This window comes from Callithrix jacchus, chromosome 6, assembly GCF_049354715.1.
Source record: "Callithrix jacchus isolate 240 chromosome 6, calJac240_pri, whole genome shotgun sequence".
NCBI lineage: Eukaryota > Metazoa > Chordata > Mammalia > Primates > Cebidae > Callithrix > Callithrix jacchus.
The window spans coordinates 129,802,014-129,822,528 of record NC_133507.1 but is presented as its reverse complement, the minus strand read 5'-3'; the positions used below and the strand labels follow the sequence as shown (position 1 = coordinate 129,822,528).

The 20,515-nt window shown below is 34.4% G+C and overlaps 1 protein-coding gene across 50 annotated transcripts in view; it reads right to left on the bottom strand.

Moving 5' to 3' along the window:
- PIKFYVE (phosphoinositide kinase, FYVE-type zinc finger containing) overlaps positions 1 to 20,515 on the bottom strand; it is a 102,328-nt gene that overhangs the window by 3,930 nt on the left and 77,883 nt on the right. For 47 of the 50 annotated variants that reach the window (XM_078328324.1, XM_078328328.1, XM_078328337.1 and 44 more), the window contains 17 exons: positions 19,336 to 19,449; positions 18,851 to 18,959; positions 18,580 to 18,734; positions 17,854 to 17,944; positions 16,851 to 16,911; positions 15,867 to 16,004; positions 15,044 to 15,164; positions 12,491 to 12,586; positions 10,558 to 10,641; positions 9,551 to 9,648; positions 6,814 to 6,978; positions 4,663 to 4,722; positions 3,810 to 3,986; positions 3,317 to 3,420; positions 1,973 to 2,101; positions 620 to 881; positions 156 to 230 (listed from right to left, as the gene is read on the bottom strand). In XM_078328324.1, the coding sequence (XP_078184450.1) occupies positions 156 to 230; positions 620 to 881; positions 1,973 to 2,101; positions 3,317 to 3,420; positions 3,810 to 3,986; positions 4,663 to 4,722; positions 6,814 to 6,978; positions 9,551 to 9,648; positions 10,558 to 10,641; positions 12,491 to 12,586; positions 15,044 to 15,164; positions 15,867 to 16,004; positions 16,851 to 16,911; positions 17,854 to 17,944; positions 18,580 to 18,734; positions 18,851 to 18,959; positions 19,336 to 19,449 (2,039 nt within the window). The remainder of the gene's footprint in view (positions 1 to 155; positions 231 to 619; positions 882 to 1,972; positions 2,102 to 3,316; positions 3,421 to 3,809; positions 3,987 to 4,662; positions 4,723 to 6,813; positions 6,979 to 9,550; positions 9,649 to 10,557; positions 10,642 to 12,490; positions 12,587 to 15,043; positions 15,165 to 15,866; positions 16,005 to 16,850; positions 16,912 to 17,853; positions 17,945 to 18,579; positions 18,735 to 18,850; positions 18,960 to 19,335; positions 19,450 to 20,515) is intronic. The other 3 variants (XM_078328342.1, XM_035305504.3, XM_078328341.1) reach the window with 1 other exon arrangement.

Below are 20,515 nucleotides of genomic sequence, written 5' to 3'. Positions count from 1 at the left end.
AATTCTCATTATTGTTTGGTCATTTTAGAAATGACAATGAAATCAGAGATAACCACTTATTTTCTACAACTAAAAAAAGAACCAGTATTCACTTTTAAAATTTTAACTGGTAAGAAATACGAGAAAAATTGAAACAAAACAAAAATTCTGCTCACCTTGTCCTCCTAAAATTCCTGTTGATTTCACAACCATCTCAAGCTTTTTGTCCCATGTAAACGTTCGAATATAATCTAGGGATAGAAGGAGTAAAATTAGCAATAAAACTATGTTAATAAATAATCAGATGACAACAGCAGTGACTATTACTACTATTTCTATGACAGTTAACTTGTATTGAGCGCTAACAATATGCTAAGCGCTGTTCTCAGGGCTTTCTCCACATTAATTTGTTTAATCCTCACAACAATCACGAAGGGACTCATTTATAAGTGACTTTTTGAATTCACATATTTTTGGTAAAGATAATGAAAATGAGGAAACTGAGAAGAGACTAGAATAAAAAAACTGTTATTTTTGAAATTACGAATGCAAGTTTGTGAAAATATTCAATAAGCTATTATTAGACCAGGTTCAATAGAATCTTATTCATGAACTGTAAGTAGGGTACACACTGACTTACCTATAATTCCAACTACTAGTTCATTGCTAGTATCATCTCGCCCAACCAGCAAAGAATAATCTATAATGAGGTGGCTAGAAAGGAAATGGGAGTCACTATGGATGGAGGTTCTCAGAACAGCTTTGGAATGAGAACGAATGTACAGAGGGTTGTCTCGAACCATCTTTAGGAGATTTTCATCTAGCAGGACCACATCACAACTCTCTTTTCCAGTGTCAGTTTTTACATTCCGATTCCTAAGAGAGCCCTTCAAATCAAAAACCTAGCAGAAAGAAAATTCTTTGTCATTTATGTATGGGTTGCCACAAATGATTAATGTAATTAAATAGAAAAGGCGGAAAGACTCCTTGTAGTCACTACCATTACATACACTCTTAGATTTTATTGAAAAATTGAATTGCAATTTTTAAGTTTTTAAATGCATGGTGATATAATTGTGCAGTACATAAAATACACAGTAATATAATCCTATCATATAAAATTAACACCTAGATACTCAATTACTGAAACATTTCTGAAATACACTGGCCAATTTAATTCACTTTAAGATACATTAACAAGTATCTCCAGAAATATATCACTGGATCACAAGGCAGTGTTAAAAAAAGAAAGAGAGAGAGAGAGAGAGAGAGAGGCAAATAAACAAAGTTTTAATATCAAACTCCGGACAATTACTTACGCCAATGTAGAAGAGCATAATGTAGGAATATTTGAGTGGTAGCAAAAGCAGTGCAAAGGACTCAAAGGACAAAGGACTTGAGTACCAGAACCAGTACAACCTATAGTATATCCTCCAGGCCAGTGCTGGTCAGTTGCTTCTGGCTCACTATGACATTAGGGAACTAGTGCCAGAATATAAATCAATTACATTATTAAGCATATTGTTTAGTTCTCATAAAAGATGTTCTCAATGAAGAAACCAGTGCACTGAATTACATTCTAGCACAAGTTCCTTATCTCATTACAGTCTGGAAACAGTTCAAGGACGAGCACTTTGAAGAGCACTGTTTTAGAATCTAGACTAACCTGAATCTAGGAATAACTGAATGATTTTGATGAAGCACTTAATTTCTCTGGGTCTCAGCTTCTTAATCTTTAAAGATCTGCCTTCTTATTCTACCAATTCTGTGATTCCAGAATATTGGATATGCTGAATTTTAAGACCACTTCACAAGAATAATTCCTCTTTATTCTTTCTCTAAGGCTGAGCAAGTCAAAAGTTAAATATGGTCTAGTAATCAAAGTTCATACTTACTATAAAATAAGATGTTACCCTCTGATTCATTATATTTAAGAACCAAAAGTACAAAAGTTTCCAGTAGCTAAATGCTTCACATAATCCAATACCCTTACCTGTGCCATCTTTCTCCCATAGAAAAGGTTTTCCATGACAAGGAGATCTAACTTCTTCTCAGTGTTGTTCTGAGAGTTCTTATAACCAATTCTGTAAACTCCAAGAATTTTGGCCAATGCTGTGGGCCTCTAATCAAGAGAAGGTCAAAGTAAACTCTTATGAAAAAGGGTTATTTATAATTTAATACCAATATAAGGATTATCTATGTAATATATAAACATAATTTTCTATTAATATGACCAACCAAAGGACCTTGAAAAAAACTCAAATCCTTGAATCTCAGAAGTGAGTATAACAGCAATGCCAGTAAAAATATCAGACCCTTAACATTCTCCCAAGGAATAATCCAGTTGATCAAAAACTTTATTATGACATGTAATTTCCCCCAAGACCATGCAATAAACCATGATAACTTAAAAAGAAAATAACCCAAAACTATGTAACTCTTTCATGATTCTAAGGTGGCAGCTGGGTTGGGGTATGGGGCACTGGTGGTTGCTCAATGACAAGTGGGCAAACCTGGACCATTGGCTGCCTCTCTTTCCAGCTAAAGGAAGCATCCCCTCATTTCTCAATACACATTTCAAATTTCAGTCTTAGCAAAATTACCAACTACTGAATGTGCACCTAATTTCATCCAGTCTTAATGTCTTAAGTGATTTTTTTATATAAACTAATTAAAGGCAACTTGCTCGAGATCACTTGGAGTTAGTGAGGAATTAAATAGGAGAGGTGTCGGCAGAATGAGAAAAAAAAAGAACAAAGGCAGAAAATACATAGTTTAAGATCTCTGAATCCTGTAATACCTGAACAACATAACAGAGATCCATTTGTGTCCTGCATATATCTTACCATAGAGAAAACTGCCATTAGGACTGTTACAGTTTGGATATTTGCCCCCCACCAAATCTTATGTTGAAACGTTATCCGAAATGTTGGAGGTGGGGCCTGGTGAGAGGTATTTGGGTCATGTGGGCAGAACCCTCATGAATGGCTTGCTGCCCTCCTTGCTCTGAGTTCATGCAAGATCTGGTTAGTTAAAAGAATGCGGCACTTTCCCCCACCCCTAACCCCATTCTCTTGCTCCATCTCTCTCCATGTGACATGCTGGCTCCCCTTGCCTTATACCATGCCTGTAAGCTTCCTGAGGCCCACCAGAAACAGACACTGACAGCACTCTGCTTTGTATACAGCCTGCAGAACCATAAGCCAAATAAACTTCTTTTCTTTACCAATTACCCAGCCTCATGTATTTCTTTACAACAACATAAGAACAGGCTATCAGAAAGAATGTGAAAAAAGCCACCAAACTCTGATTATAGACCATGGTTTTAGATTTCTACCTTTTGTTGAACAGCATTTGTAATATAATTGAAGTAATGTGGTGCAAAGTCGAGGAAAGACTGGACTTCCAGACGAGGCATTTGCTTCAAAATAAATCTATCATCTAAAAGGCAGAAATTTTATGTGTTTATTCAATCACAACATATACGGCAATCTATAATACATCATTCCAAAGATCCTACATGATCAGGTTGCTTTATGATTTCAAGGAATATTTTCTAATGTCACAGTGAAAATTTTGATCAGAACACAATTCTCAATTAACTGAAAGGCTGGAAGGGATCCTGCAGATTCATATAGTCAAAGACCCTCTACTTTTGTCAGTTTTTAAGTTCAGTTCTAGATCTACTTTTTAAGACTACCAAATAAAACTTTATAAATCTAGTAGGTCATAGTTATGGAAGTTCTTAAGTAATATCCTTCCTGCTGCATTTTCTGAGGGAAAGAGATGGAGACTATTGAACCAATCAATAAATGATGAGAAAAACTCACCTTCAGTTGCATAGAAAGCAGCTCCTGATTTGCCTCCCCGGGCCTGCCAGGGCGATGAGTGGGAGAGGGAACGAATGAAATCTTCCTCACTGCTGCCCAGAATGACTTCACGCATCTTATGAAACTCTCCCGCATAGTAGAGCCGACAGTAAAACTTGGCATTAGCATCAGAAAATTCTATAAACAGAGGTTTTTTTTAAATGCTTTATGACTCAGAAAATATTTTTCCTCCCCAGCTCCCTCACCTCCTGCCCCAGCCAAATGCAACCAATTAAGTTTTTACATGATGGCAATTTTCATGTTAGATCTAAATCCCTATTTATCATAATTTTGTTAAAGTGATCTTCAGGGGAACTTAAAGAACATCCTATGACCCTTTTTACATATTTTCAAAAAAAAGAGAAATGAGAGAAATCACACAAAAAATATGAGTCAGTTCTATTTTTACGCTGGTTACCTACCATATTAACATCACTGTACATTTATATCCATTCTTAATAAACATCTTAAAATGTACTGTACATATTATTCTGGGTAATATATATCTGGTACCCATATACACAATTCTAAATGCAACTGTCAAAGCTCTGTGGCTCTATTTACATAAGTAAATGTTTAAATATTAGAAATAAAAGCATAATTTATAAATTATACTGTTCATTAAATTTCTTTGTAAATTAAGTAATGCATATTTTATAGATAGATTAAATATACCTCATGTCTGCATACAGACTTAATATTCATTTCAAGAACTGGGATATTTATCTAGTTTAAAGCTAGAGTTCTCAAATAATAGAGTTGACTCAACTGTAGTCCCTCTCCCCAAACCAATGATATATTATCTCATACTTACGAAGTTCCACATGAGGATTTATGAGTTGTTTCTTTTGTGTATCTCCTCCATCTACTTCATCTAAAAGGTTTAACATCATTAGTAAAGCCACTTTTGAGTAAATATCAGTTCATTTTGTCTTTTCCTTTTTCCTTGACGTAACAAAAAAACTTAGCAAATTAAAAGTAAAAATATCCTACTCAAGTCACTATCAAGCAAGCATTAGATATACAGTTAAACTGTCTAAATGATTACAATAAAAATGTATGAGTTTTTTGCAATTTCAGTTTGTAAATTAGAAAAACTGAGAATTTAGGTTGAATACTTTTTCTTACAACGGAATGATTCATACAATGGCAATATAGTAACTCAATTCTTAGATCAAGTCACTATCAAGCAAGCATTAGATATACAATTAAACTGTCCAAATGAAACCATAGCTTCTTTATTATATTTTTCCCCATGTGTGTAGAATGTTTCCTCAACAGTTTGCAGTGCTTTATCATGTACTAAGATACATAAAATGTGAATAAATTATTTTTTAAAACATAAAACTGTATCATATACTATATATATTATATATAATTTTATTAACATATAACATATATAATCATATAACATATAAAATTAACATAAAATTAAATGAGAAAGGCTCACCTTCAGTTGCACAGAAGGCAGCAACTAATATATTAATATATAATTTTATTAATACACTTGAGAAATATAACTTTATAAATATATAAACATTTTTAAACATAAAATAGAGTATAAGTCAGAACATTTTTTTCATATGTGACTGATTTGCCATGCAAGCTTACTACTTTCTGTGTAATTATTAGAGATTTGGAATACATCTTAGGATCTAGAAGAACAAATCATCCTGTGAGTTTCACATTTTAAAATGATTTTTGAAGTATCAAAGCCTTCCAATGATTAAATTTTAAACAGCTACAGCCCAATAGCAAGCAGCCTACAGAATACTAAACAGATATTTTAATTACTAGTTAAAATTTATTATAGCAGTTTTTTGTTTTTGAGACAGAGTCTTGCTGTCACCCAGGCTGGAGTACAACGGTGCAATCTCGGCTCACTGCAACCTACACCTCCCGGGTTCATGTGATTCTCCTGCCTCAGCCTCCCAAGTAGTGGGATTACAGGCATGCACCACCATGCCCAGCTAATTTTTATATTTTTAGTAGAGACTGGGTTTTGCTACATTGGCCAGGCTCAACTCAAATTGCTGGTCTCAAGTGATGCTCCAGCCTCAGCCTCCCAAAATGCTGGAATTACCATACTGGGCCCAGCAGTTGCTATTTTTAAAACTACTAATTCATGGACTAACCCAGAAGACACCAAACTTTCTGTATAGAGACAGAGTAAATATTTCACTCAGTTCTAACTACTCAACTTGGCAATATAAAGTGAAAGCAACCAGATGATAAGTAAATGAATGGGTGTGCCTATTTCCCAATAAATGTTTATTTACAAAAACAGGCCAGCATAGTCTGCCTATTCCTGATCTAAACCCATACCCAAACACAATGAGGTAGACATACACACACACACACCACACACACACACACACACACACACACACACACACACACATTTTTTTTTGGTAGAGACAGAGGTCTCGCTTTATTGCCCAGGCTGGTCTCAAACTACTGGCTTCAAGTGATCCTGCCATCTCAGCCTCCCAAAGTGATGAGATTACAGACATGGGCCATCTCACCCTGCACTAGACATAATTTTTAAATGTCAAAATGAAGGTGACATAAACAAATGCAACTTTAAAGTGACTTGAAAAGAAAGAAAACATTTGAGGAAGTAGTGGAATGAAAACATTTGAGCATATACTATGAGTTACATAAGGAGACAGATGTATTACATCCGGAATGTCACATAAAACTTTGGAAGACATTGTTCTTTCCACTTTACAGGGTATGGAAATTAAAGATTTCTGCTTCTACTGCACAGTACATGGTGGCAGTGAAATCCGAAACTAGCTGGACTCTCCCAGAGCCATACTTTTTCCAGTCTACCACACTGACAAGTGAGAACAGAGGAAATGCCCCAGTTTCAGCACTAAGAATTATCTATTTAAGGCTGTAAGAAATATATGCAACTAAAATAAATAAAGCCTCGAATAAGCACATTTATTCTTTAACACACCTTGAGGCTCAACGCCTTGATTCTCCGTCCCCTCCTTGCCCGTCTGCCCAACCTGGTAGTAAGCACTATCTGCTCCACGTAAGGTCTCTCTCTTCTGGGAAGAGAGATCGGGGCTTTTCCCTGCTGTCCCTCTGAAGAAGGACAACATTCCAGAAGCCTTTTTGGCTAAAAATAAGAAGTAACATATTAATTTTAAGTATAGGTCACTGCAAGTAGAAAATAAAAATTTTCAACTCATTTCTTTATTAGCAGTAACCAATGAAGCTAATCAATCTAAGTAATGCAGATACTTTAGTTAGCACATTGTTCCACATGTTACTTATTGTTCCACATGTTGCTTTTGCGTAATCAAGCACCCCTTTTAACAAAAACCCGTATTAAGAAAAACACAGATGGAGGGTTAATACTCAGCTAGATGAATATAAAAATATGGGAAATTCTCTAGAAAGCTTTTCAGAAATATCTTCAAAGGCAGTCACAGCTTAAGCGACAAGATTAAATTAGGGCTGAGTTCTTACATTATTGCAATATAGTTAACTAAATGAACACAAAACAATTTCATAAGCTGAAATAATTCAGTTAAAGGTAACATCTTTGTGCCATCTGTGTTCCTACAGTTTCACACAGAAAAATATATGATTTCCCTTTTAGCATCTTTCAAAAAATAAAAAAGGCCATTGAACAGCCAAGAATTTACTAAAGCTTGCTCTATACTTTGACTCCTAGTTTTGGGCTTCATTCCAATTTATTAATATTCCACTTATTAATATGATTCCAATTCTTGCAAATATATTTTTGGCTCAGTGGAAACCCTACAAGCCAGAAGAGAGTGGGGGACAATATTCAACATACTTAAAGAACAGAACTTTCAGCCTAGAATCTCATATCCTGCCAAACTAAGCTTCACGAGTGAAGGAAAAATAAAATCTTTTATGAACAAGCAAGTACTCAGAGATTTTATTACCACCAGGCCTGCTTTACAAGAACTTCTGAAAGAAGCATTATACATAGAAAGGAACAACCAGTATGAGCCTTTCTAAAAATATACCTAAAAGAGCATCAACATAAAGAAGAATTTACATCAACGAATGGATAAAATAGCCAGTTAACATCAAATGTCAGTAACCCTAAATTTAAATAGACTAAATCCCCCAATCAAAAGATACAGCCAAAACCTAACGGTATATCCAAAGATACACAAAGACTCAAAACAAAGGGTTGGAGAAAAATTTACCAACCAAATGGAGAGCAAAAATAAATAAATAAACAAAAAGCAGGAGTTGCAATTCTCACATTTGATAAAATAGATTTCAAAGCAACAAAGATAGTGGTAAAAGGATCAATGCAACAATAAGAGATCTTAATACCCAGATACATAAGACCCATAATGAGATTTAGACTCAACGAGACAGAAAATTAATAAGGATATCCAGGATTTCAACTCAGATCCGGAACAAGTAAACTCAATAAATATTTATAGAGTTCTCCATTTTAAATACACAAAATATTGATCAGCCATTATTAATACACATTTTTAGAATGAAGCAATATTCCTGTTCTCTCTCCCTCTTTTTCTTCCTTTCTTCCTCTCCTTCTCTCCTTTTTTTACTTTTCAACATCCTAGTTCCTCACCTCTACTCAATACATTCCTCTGAACATCTGATTCCTTGTGATTCTCCCGTCCCACTGAAACCTCCAATCCAAAAAAAAAAAAACAGACACTAGTATTGCCTCCTTAATATCCACTTCTACCTGGTTCCCCACTAACAGAACACAAACTTGTGGGAAGAAAGGAGCAGGGCAGGGTATGTAACTATGTGTACAGCACCAAGAAAGGATTATGATTTATATAAGCCAACCAGAACAATGCTCTTCCCTACTTTCTCTGTCTCTTTCACAGTCAGGAGTGGCCATGAACTTCAGTTCTGACCAATGAGACTAACGGAGGAGCCTCTGCTTTCCTAATGAAAGAGAACAGCTAACACCCTTCTTTCTGCCTCGAATGCAAACAAAAATGGAACACTTTTAACCATGAGGAAAACTTAAAGGAATCATAGAGAAAGTATTCTCCTAATGTTATAACAATGCTGAGCAGCTAAACAAAATGGCAACAATTGTCAACCTCCATGTTTGGTTATTTTAGAAAAATAAGCTGTCACTTGTTTAAATCCTTACAGTTGAATTTGGTGTTACTTGTAGCTGAATGTGTTCCTGACAACGTCAGGAAGACACAAATTCAAATCCCAGCTCCATCACTGTCTAATCTTGAGCAAGTTGCTAAATCTAAATTTTAACTTATTTTCTGAAAAATAAGGATGTCTAATTATTATTATGTGGCTATTATGGGTATAAAAGGAAGTAATGCATGAAAATTTACTTTCATAGTGACAGTAATACTGTAAAACTAAAAAGGAAAAAAATGTAACTTGCTGTTTTCTATCTTAGGTTATATATTTTACATTGAAAGCTCTTCTAGGAAGCAGATCCTCCTTTTTCCATAGACCAAAGAACTTTTAAAAGTTTCAAATTCAATACCTTGAACTTATATTTGAGATAAGAATCAAGGAAGAAAAACAAAACACCTATAAAGATGACATACAGAAACATCTAAATTTATATTTTAGAGATTAGAAGTAGCAAATCATTTCCAGATGGTACTTGTTTTTATGTATTTTCTTTTTCAAACCATAATTATAAGTAAATCTGATTATAAATATTCCTCCATGTGTAATCTTACTTGGTTGTGGTTCTGCTTCCACTGTACGGTTTGTCTGTCCTCCACTCATTTCAGGTAATCTAATAGGGCTGCTACTCTTTGGTCTGCTGTCTAAAGTACTAAAATGAAAAAAACAAAGGAAAAAAATAGTTTTATACAAGTCAAACAGAAAATAGTAGTACACTAATTACATTCTACACTAATTTACTTCCTACATAACCCCACCAACAATATCAAAAGTCTGATTCATAATTTACATAAAACACAGGCTAGAACCCAGAAGAAAAAGTCTGAAATATCTACTGGACTTTTATAGTCCAGTATATAGTTATAGTGTATAGTCCAGTATATAGTATATAGTTATAGTATATATAGTTATAGTGAATGCTGTAACTATAACAATGTATGGAGGAATAAATTATAATATGTTCCCCAAGTCCATTAACACTGTATCAGCACCCATAAGTCAAAAATTACAGAAAATATCAATTCCTTTCTCTCACACTAGTCACCATAATGATAATTCAGATAAAATTTTATCATGTTAGTAGAGATGGAAACTCTATTTCAGTAAGAATCATAATAATGAGCATGTGATAATTTCTGTCTATAAGTCTAAAATATGAAACACACCAAAAGAACTGGTTTGGATTTGGTTTTTTAAGTATTAGGACCTTTACTTATAAACAATTCACAGATACTTTGAATTGCAAAGTCAAGCAGTAGCTTACCAATTTTACAAATTATTACTTTTTAAATAAAAACACTTTTTCAAAAATGTCATTAAATCTGCAATATACATTTAACTGCTATCACAATTACCATAAAACTGGATCCTAAGGGACTGTTTAAGTTCTTTTGTTAAATTTGAACTTTGTTCTCTCAATTATTGGCTGAAATATGAGTGCCATTATCTGAATCCTAGAAATTTGTATACTGATAAAATGCTATAATAAAACTGAAGTTCAAGCATATAGAAAATGACGACATAACTAAATTAAAATAGATTCTACTCAATCAAGAATCACCTATTTGCTGGAAGCCCTTCTTCGGCACTGTTCCACAGAGTCGCTTTAGATAATTCCTCTAAGGCATTTCGGTATTCTTTACAACTGAGGGTAGAAATAGGTTGAAAAACGTTAAACATTAACGTCTTCTTTAAAAGTAAATCAAATCAAATGCTTTAGAGTAAGTTTTGCATTATAGAAGCACAATCATTATAAGTTTCCATAACGAAATAATTTTGGTTAACAAACCAAGCAATCAAGTAGAAGATTCATGAAAAAGGTCAATGTCTTCATAGATGGTAATACAAAACATGACCCAAAGACTCATGAACCAGCATCAACATGCTCAACAAAGATTTTAAAAGCCTTACTGACATTTAGATCAAATAACTTCAGGGGTTGAACAAGTAACTTAAATTTGAAGCCTCAGTGTTTAGTACAACAGAGAAAAAAAGAACTTGAGAGTGCTTTTCTACTTAAAGCACTAAGCTTTAAATAAAAAAAATTGTTTGTTCTATTAACCAAAAAGAAAAAAAAAAAACCTGACTCTTAGACTAGCAGTCTGGGAGCCCTGCTTTAGATAAATGCCATGCAATAAGACAGGCATGTTAGGATGTATTATTCTTCTAAGACATTGAAAAAAGATTATCTCAACTAGAATCCTTACTTCCTAATAGTACAAAAAATATTTTTGATTTGGTTGACTTTCCTACCTTGCTTATCTATTAATCTATTATGACTAATAAAGTGAGAAGCTTATACTATGTTCACAAAGGCCAAAGGCAAAGGTTAAAAATGTATCATATGGAATCTCATAAAGGGAAAAAGATTCCTTATTATCTATACAGTAAACTATAAACTCCATAAAGGCAGAGGCATGTAAATCTACCTTATTTACTCCTGTACACCTAACGCCTAATATATCACATTTTGCAAACATTCAAATATTTGTTGAATAAACTGACTCCTTGTGACCACCATCTAAAAAGGAAAATTAAAAACTGTAATGCCTTCCAGTGGGAAAAAAATTGCTTTAAACATCTTAGATTCTACTTAAACTAAGTTCAGCTACCACCAAGATATTCTTAAGATTTAAAAGCTTTGCCCTTTTAGACACACTATATAAATATTTCTAAAGTGAATATATTTTTAAGATATATGGTAACTGTATAAACTAAAAAGTCAGAAATGTCTATGGAATAAGACAGAAGAACAGCACTGCAGTAGGCCCTCCTCATTCATAGTTTCAGTTTCCATGGTTTCGATTACCCACAGTCAACTGCCAAAAACATTAAGATATTTAGAAAGAGAGAGAGCACATTCACATAACTTTTATTATAGTATATTGTTATAACTATTCCATTTTATCATTGTTGTTGTTCATCTCTAATTGTGGCTAGGCTAATTTATAAATTAAACTTTATCATAGGTATGTATGTACAGGAAAAAACATAATATTTATAGCATTCATTACTATCTGTGGGTTCAGGCATCCTCAAGAGTTCTTAGAACACATACTCCATGGATAAGAGGTGACTGCTGTATTCTAAGTAGAAAAATTTTACCTCGTATGTGGGATATTAACAAATAAGTGAAGAGTACAAAAAGGATATTCAGATGGTACGAGGCAGGCTGTTCCAAGTACTATGTCAGTAAGTAAACTAAGGAAAGGGATACAAGGGAACACATATTTTAACAGAATGGGTAGAGGATTCCAGGCTCAGTAAATAACTTACCTAGTCAATTTAGTTACTAGGAGCATACTTAGGAATCATTCTTACTCCTTTATTTGGGTAGGGAGAAGATTTTTATGTACAAAAAGAACAAGCTATCATAACTAAAGAACATATATTTTTGCTTATATTGAATCATTTTGCTTTACTCCATGTGAAAGATCCCAAAAATAAGGGATTAACAGAGATATCAACATAAGTCAAAGTCCCATGAATAATACCTGAGAGCAAAAGCAATGATGGAGCTGGGTTCCTTCTCGCAGACTGCAATGGGCACTCGTTCATGTTCGTACATTAAGTAGTGTTTATCTGGATCACTATTCAAATTTTTAAAATACATAAGTTAACTAAGTACTGTAGAGTTAAGAATATAATTAAGAAAGCCAAAATGTATTCAGACCTGATAACTTGAATCATTAGTAAAGAAAAAATATCAAGAGAAAGTTTTTGAAGGCAATTAGAAAATTATCAGAATTAATTAGGTTTCAAATCAGAGGGTTCTGCGATAGTCACTCCAAACAAACCTTTCCAACCTGCCAAGACTCTGGCCATACAAAACTCAAAAAGAATTTAAATGAACAGCAGAGGTCTAAGATATTTCGTTCCATTGTAAGCTAGAGAGAAAAGTCTTCTAGAAATTGTGGAGAAGATATACTACTAGTTCAATAATAAACAATGCAACACAGCCACTCTACTACTATCATATAAAAAGCCCACTATAGCTCCATTTCAACTTAAATTTTGCTCCTCTGACTCCAACCCTAACTCACCTGGGAATTGTTAGGCATAGTCGTTCATTTTATTTAAATGCTGCTTACTGAACACCAAATATGCCAAGGATATAATATGAAGAAAAACTATTTTTAAGGATCTTACATGTGTAAGACATTAACAATACAATGGTGAAAAAGAAGGCACCATCGAGTTTATACTGTAGAGGGGGTAAAGAAATAGACAATCCTATAAATAAATATCGCATCTGTGATAAGTGCTATGAGGGAATTGCTATAGAATGAATGTTTATCCAGCCTTCACAAAATTCACATGTTGAAATCCTAACTCCCAAATGTTACAGTATAAGGAAGTGGGGCCTCTGGGAGGTAATTTAGGTCATGAGAGTGGAGTACTCATGAATGGGATTAGTGCCCTCATAAAGACGACCGAACACAGCTCTCTCAGCCTCCTTCCACCACATGAGAATATGAAGAGACAACAGCAACCTACAACCCAAAAGAGGACCCTCGCCAGAATCCAACCATGCTAGCACCCTCATCTCAGACTTCTAGCCTCCAGGACTATGAGAAATAAATTTCTGTTGTCTATAAGTGACTCAGTCTACGGTAATTCATCATACAGGAATCATAAGAACATATAACATAAACCTACTCTGACTGGAGCAGAGGTAAGAAGGAGGGTCTAGTAAATTCTTCTTGAGAAAGAACAAGACTGAATAATTTAAAAAGATGTGTTTCACAAAAAAACAATTTAGAAAGAAGAGAAACCATTAAAAAGAAAAAAAAAACATATTTTAAAAAATTACAAAGGGCCAGGCCCAGTGGCTCAGTACTCTGGGAGACTGAGGCAGGCAGATCACCTGAGGCCAGGAGTTCGAGAACATCCTGGCCAACACAGTGAAACCCCATCTCTAGTAAAAATACGAAAATTAGCCAGGTGTGGTGGCGCACACCTGCACCCATCTACTCAGGAGGCTTAGGCAGGAGAATCTCATGAATCTGGGAGAGAGAGGTTGCAATAAGCCAGGATCGCGCCACTGCACTCCAGCCTGGGTGACAGAGTGAGACTCTAACTCAAAAAATAATAAATTTTTTTTAAAATGTGAGAGCATAAACAAACACCATAATCGAAGAGGTATCCCAGCCCAATCAAGAAACTGAGATATTCAGGTTTAAAGTAGAGAAAAAAGGAAACTTTTATATTTTACTATCATGAAACATATCACATACTGTACTGTGAGTCCTAACCATATCTTCCCAAAGATTATGAGCTCCTAAGAGCAGTGACTGTTCCTCATAAATCTTGTTCTACATCATAGGGCACTAAAACAAAGATATATGTAGCCATATATCTTTGAAAAAAGATAAACAAATAAGTGTTTCACTAAATAAAAGTTTGAATACTGACTGAATAAACACATAAGTCAGTTAAGAAAAAGCAGAAATCCTTATTAACAAAAATGTCCACCTTTTGGATACACTTGTTCCATAACAAGGGCAGCATTTGACAGCCACATGAGTCAACCAGTGGAAGAAAAATAAACTTTCACAGCCAGCCTATATTCTTTCCAAATCTGAGTGGGCCCCATACAAAAAAGATTAAATAAATACTTGTACAAGTCACTGTAATTCATCTTCAGTGCTAGAACAATGCCATGTCCCAGTAAATTATTAGATGAGCAATACCAACCTCATATACAACCAGCAGTATGTTTTTATAATTATTAAATCAGTAGATGTAGCCATATATCTTTGAAAAAAGATAAACAAATAAGTGTTTTCAGAACAACTAATTCTAGTCTTTGTAAATAACACTAGTTAGTGCCTTCTTCATCTACTCATCTACTATGTTATAATGATATGTTCTACAAATTACATTATATCAAAAGACATCTAACTATGATAAAATAAAAGTTACGATTGAGAAATCATGTATCAGATAAACATATTGAACTATGCAGAGAGCAAGTCTAGAGAGTTTTTTTAATTAAGAAAAAATAACACCCCCTGCCAAGAGCCACTAGTTTTAATAATACTTACAAAGGAAATGGAATCGGATTATAGCTATTTCCTGGAAGCAAATTTGCAAAGATGGCTTTCATGGTTGACTTTTCCTTCACTTGGCTGTCTGTGGATCCCAGCAAATGCCCATCAAACACATCTAAAATGAAAAATAATCTGTTTATATATTAATATTCAGGGAGAATAAACAGTATAAACAGCTAACTTTGGTTCTTTTCCCTTCTGGAATATGGACATATGTATACTATACCAATAATAGTTTAAAATTTCCGATCAAGGGAAAAGACCCCTATTGGATAAAACAGGAAACAACAGTGAAGCATACATAGCACTGACTGCAAGGGATGCTTTTTTTTTTTTTTAATGTCTCTGAAGCATTACGACTATTACATCTGAGTTAAACAGCAATTTTCAAGTTAATTTCAAAGTTTATACTATAATTAAGTAGTTACCACCTAAACAGAAAGCAAGGCATAAATCTGTTATTGTGAAGCAAATATCTGTCCTTAGAGAAATGGCTGTAATTCTCTTATTTTCTTATAAAGCAGTAGCCATGTGCTGTATGAAACTTAAGAAAGGAACATCCCCAGAAGGTAAATGAAGCTAAGTGACATGTAATACTAAGATATTTACATGTCAAGTAATGTAACTAAATGAAGTAATATGATAATAAGCTGCATCTAAAAAATACTCTCAGTAAGTGTAAACAGAAAATTCTAAGGGATAAGAGCATTATGTCAAAGAATCAGCAGTTTCTCCTCCTTGGTGACACATGTAAATCAATGACACATCTTTCAGTCTTAGATTCAATGAAGTATAGTAAAAGTGACTTAACCTCTACCTTCGGAACTGCTGGCTGTATCTAGCTCAGGGGGCCCTCCCACTGACTGCTCAGACATCACTTCAGGTGGTGTAGGCAATTGGAGATGAGTAGAACTGGTGGAGCTCTGGCTGGACAAAGTTGTTAAGAAGCGATCCTCTAAAGAAAAACGCAATCTTAAATGAGTCATTTACATACATTAAGTCCATGTCTAATAGTTTTTAAATGCTTATTCCTATTCCTACCTTCTAAAACACAGAATTTTCACTTTTTAAAAATCATCTAGGTCACGTAGCTCATGTCACGGAAATGGACACAAAAATCCAGAAAGATTATATGTGACTTGACTACAATCAAATCCTGGTGGCAGTACTGCAACTGTCAACCAAGACTGACGCCTATCCAATACTCTATCCATTATACCACAATGCCTACTTAAATACTAGTTTTGGAGTTTAACAGAGGATGGAATTAGGACACTGTGAGAAAGAACGCACATTTACTCTGGGAGAGAAAAAACAATTATAATAGAAAAATGCCAAGAATTGTAAGTTGAGCTCCTGGTTCTACAGTCAATGTAAATTTCCCCACAAAGTTTCTATGATGACACCAACTTATTCAATGAAATACTGTGAAAGACATCTTAAGTCTAGACAATATTTTAATGACATTAAAAATGTAAAAATTAAACTTTACAAGATTTTTGCAGTGAAACCTGGGAACTGACTTTGCAATAAGCAAAACAGAAATTCAATTTACTTTTTGTTTTTCCTTCCCTAATAGCAGCCTTCTTTATATTTCATGTATTTCTATAACCCGATTTATCTTATTACAATAAACTGTATGATAATCTTAATCTGATAGGATTACAAACGCTCTACAGGAAGGAAAAAAGTCTATGAACAATAGCAATAGAAAAACTGTTCAAACAGTTTAAAACAACATATACACTAAGAAATTCCTTTAAAGACAATGACAAGTGATCACCAGACTCAAGGACCAAACCTTTTTCTCCATTCTGAAGTCCTGGAGAAATATTCCGTGGAGATGCATCCATCGCACTTATCTGCAGAGAAGTAAATACTTTGTTGTTATGGAAAACATGAAAATCACATTCAAAAAAAAAATTTTTCATCCAGTGAATCTTAAACTTTTTGGTCTAAGGACCCATTTACACCCTTAAAAATTACTAAAATCCCCCTTAATGTTTTTAAATAGCTTTTGTTTACCTTACAAATTTTTACCTTACTAGAAATTCAAACTAAAAGTTTTTAAATATGCATTAACTCATTTATAAATAATAAACCCATTAATATAAGCAATATTTAAACATGTAACATGCCAATTTTCTAAAATTAAACAAAAAATGGTAAAAAAGTGGCACTGTTTTACATTTGACAAAATGTAGACACTGACAAAAATATCTTTAATGTCAATGTCTAGCTAAATAGAAAATAGCTAGATTTGTATTTGAATTCTGTATGTAATCTGTTGTGATATACTGTTATGATTGAAGTATACAAAGAAAATCTAGCTTTATACAGATATGCAGTTGAAAAATAAAATGGGCCAGGCATGATGGCTCGCACCTGTAATCCAAGCACTTTGGGAGGCTGAGGTGGGTGGATCACCTGAGGTCAGGAGTTAGAGACCAGCCTGGCCAACACGGTGAAATCCCATCACTACTAAAACTACAAAAAATTAGCTGGGCATAGTGGTGCACACCTGTAATTGCAGCTACTCAGGAGGCTGAGGCAGGAGAATCTCTTGAACCCGGGAGGCAAAGGTTGCAGTAAGCCGAGATCGCACCACTGCACTCCAGCCTGACCGATGGAGTGAGACTCCATCTCAAAAAAAAAAAAAAAATGTTTTTGCAGAGTCCCCGAAAGGGTCTTGGACTCTCAGGAGTCCTTGAACCACACTTTGAGAATTGCATTCTAAATAGTAGCTCACTTTCTGGAATTAGGCATCTAGGAATACTTAGGATAGACAAGACTACATTTCATACCTTGTTTTCTTCCCCTTGTCTCAGTCTTCCAGGACTTGGAGGAACTGAAGGTCTCTTTCTACCCTTTTCCTGTTGGAAAAGGTCCTGCAACCTGTGGCCAAAGGCAGAAAAAAAAAAAGGAAAGAAAAGAAAAGAAAAAGAATATGGCTTGTTTCTATCACCGTGAGTGCTGTTTAAAAATTTTCTCTTTACAACTTTGAAATCACAAAGTTTTCCTATTGGGATTACCACAGTCTTGGAAGTTATATAAGAGTAAGTTCTTATCATATCTAATTAATCAGGAGCATTTGCTGATATGACTATAGTTGTAAAAGAATAGCAAATTATTATAAAGAAAAATACTTCTAAAAATGTATATTTAAATAAAGGCATAAGATAAACATACCAATATATTTGGAACTGCTGGCCAAAAACCAACAGTCACTCATGGCATACTAATTCAGTTAAAAACAATTTAACAGCACACACATCTGAACAACATTGATTCAAATCATGTGAGAAACAGCATTAAAGACTGTTTTCCTCTGATTTTTACATCTTCACAAACTACCCAAAGAATAGCACATATATTTTAAAATATAAAGAAGGAGGGTGACAGAAAAAAAAACCTTCTTTAACTTGAGCATCAAATGAAACATCAATAATTAAAGATTTTTAAGATTTTAGATATCATATTGGAACAAATGTGGCAATAATATTAAAGAAAACCAGACTGCAAAATCATACCTGTTATTCCAAGCTTGCAGCACTTCACAGAGACTTTGTTTCTTGGCAATAAGTGACTCAAAGACCGACTGTAGTTGCTGAGGGGTATCTACAGAGGAAGACATGAGTCTTGCTTGCATCTTCTCAATCCAGTTCTTGAACTCCCCTTCTTCCATCTACAAGGAAGAGAAACAATTTCAGGAGACAGAGACACTATATAGACATACCCCAAAAGAAACTTCTAGTAAATTAATAATTAACTTTTGAATTTTCTACCAAAGAAATGAATTACCTCTTTCTGTGCAAAGATATCTTCCATTTTTTCCTCTCTTGTTTTACTAAATGTATCAGTTTTCAAAGATGCAAGTCTTTCATCAACAGCAAGATATACCTGTGAAACTCTAACAATAGAGAGAACATTAAACACCAGAAAGGGTGAATCGAATTTTCTATCTCACATAATAGAAACAAAAAGTTACACACAAAACATAATTGAAATAATGTTTTACCTAATTAAGAATTACATACAGTTTTGCAGAGCAAATAAGACCTAAATGGATGTACTTGAAAATTTTAAATTATGTCTAAAAGAGTTTGGCTTCTTTTTTAGTATCTTTCCATAACGTCTACAACTTTCTTTTTGTACACCAAGCATGTATAGCACACAATTAGAAAAGTTATTTACATTTTCAAAGAAAGTGAAATGAACAAACCTAATACTTTCAAATAGCTGTAAATAATTTTTTTAAAAAGATGATTTTTTAAAACTGAACTTACTTTTGAAAAAAGTCCTTCAGATCCTGAAGCAGGGACACTTTTAATGGGGCCTGACGCTTAATGAATATTTTGGGGAGTGGAACACATACTTCAAGAAGCCGAATAGGAGAATAACTGAGAGAAGAAAATACAAGAAGCGGTAGAAAAGGAAAAACAGTTTAATACCTTGAATAGAACCGTATCATGATGGTCAACTAAATCCTATGAGGCATAAGAGAAAAAGTTTCTATAAAATAGCATTTTAAAACAATCACAAAGATATTAAAGATAACTTTTAGCCATTATAATAAATATCCTCCCCAGTTTTGGAGGGATTTTATCTTTCACTGCACTGCAGTACCATCATTTACTCCTTGAAATTATCCTTACCTGCTATAAAAACAAAAATGATTGCTATAAACCATCCCTATTAATAAGGAAACTAAAAAGTAATGTATACCTACAATTAGATGTAGGTATACAGTTAGATACAGGTATCATTACCTTTCCAGCTGCTAAAGATTCTTCATGAGTCTTTGTTTCCTTTCAAACTGAGGGTTTATATTGACTAACAAGTGCCACAACCCCACTCACCCACAAGGTCCTAGATGCATGGTTAAAAGTTCTTGCTTAAAAAAGGAAATAAGCTCTAATTAACAAATATTCCTGAGGGTCTATTATGTGCCAGACACTGTTTTAGGTGCTGAGGATATAACATTAACAATTCCTATTCTCATAATTCAGAAAAACCAAAATTCAGGTAACAAACAAAACAAATACGTATCAGATGCTCAGTACTGTGGAGAAAAGTAAAGCAAGAAAGAGAAGAAGCAGAGTGCTAGGGTGGGAGAGTGCCAGGGCAGGTGAAATTTGAGCAAAGACTTGTAAGAGGCAGGAAGCAACAAGCAGATATCTGGGGAATGAGCAGTTCCGAGAAGAAAGAACAAGTTCCAGGTTCCCAGGCAGAAACCTACCTGACATACCTGAGGCCCAGTCAGGAGGCCAGTGGGGCAACAGCAGGATGAGTGAAGGGAGAGTAGTAGGAGGGAAGAGCAGAGAGGTCCTGGGCAGTCAGAGCAGGTAGGAGATTAAAGGCTAGTCAACAGACTTACTTTGGCTTTCACTCCAGGTGAAACAGGTACCCTTTGGAGTGTCTAGAGCAGAGGAGTGGCCTTATCTGATTGCCTCTTAAAGGAACCAC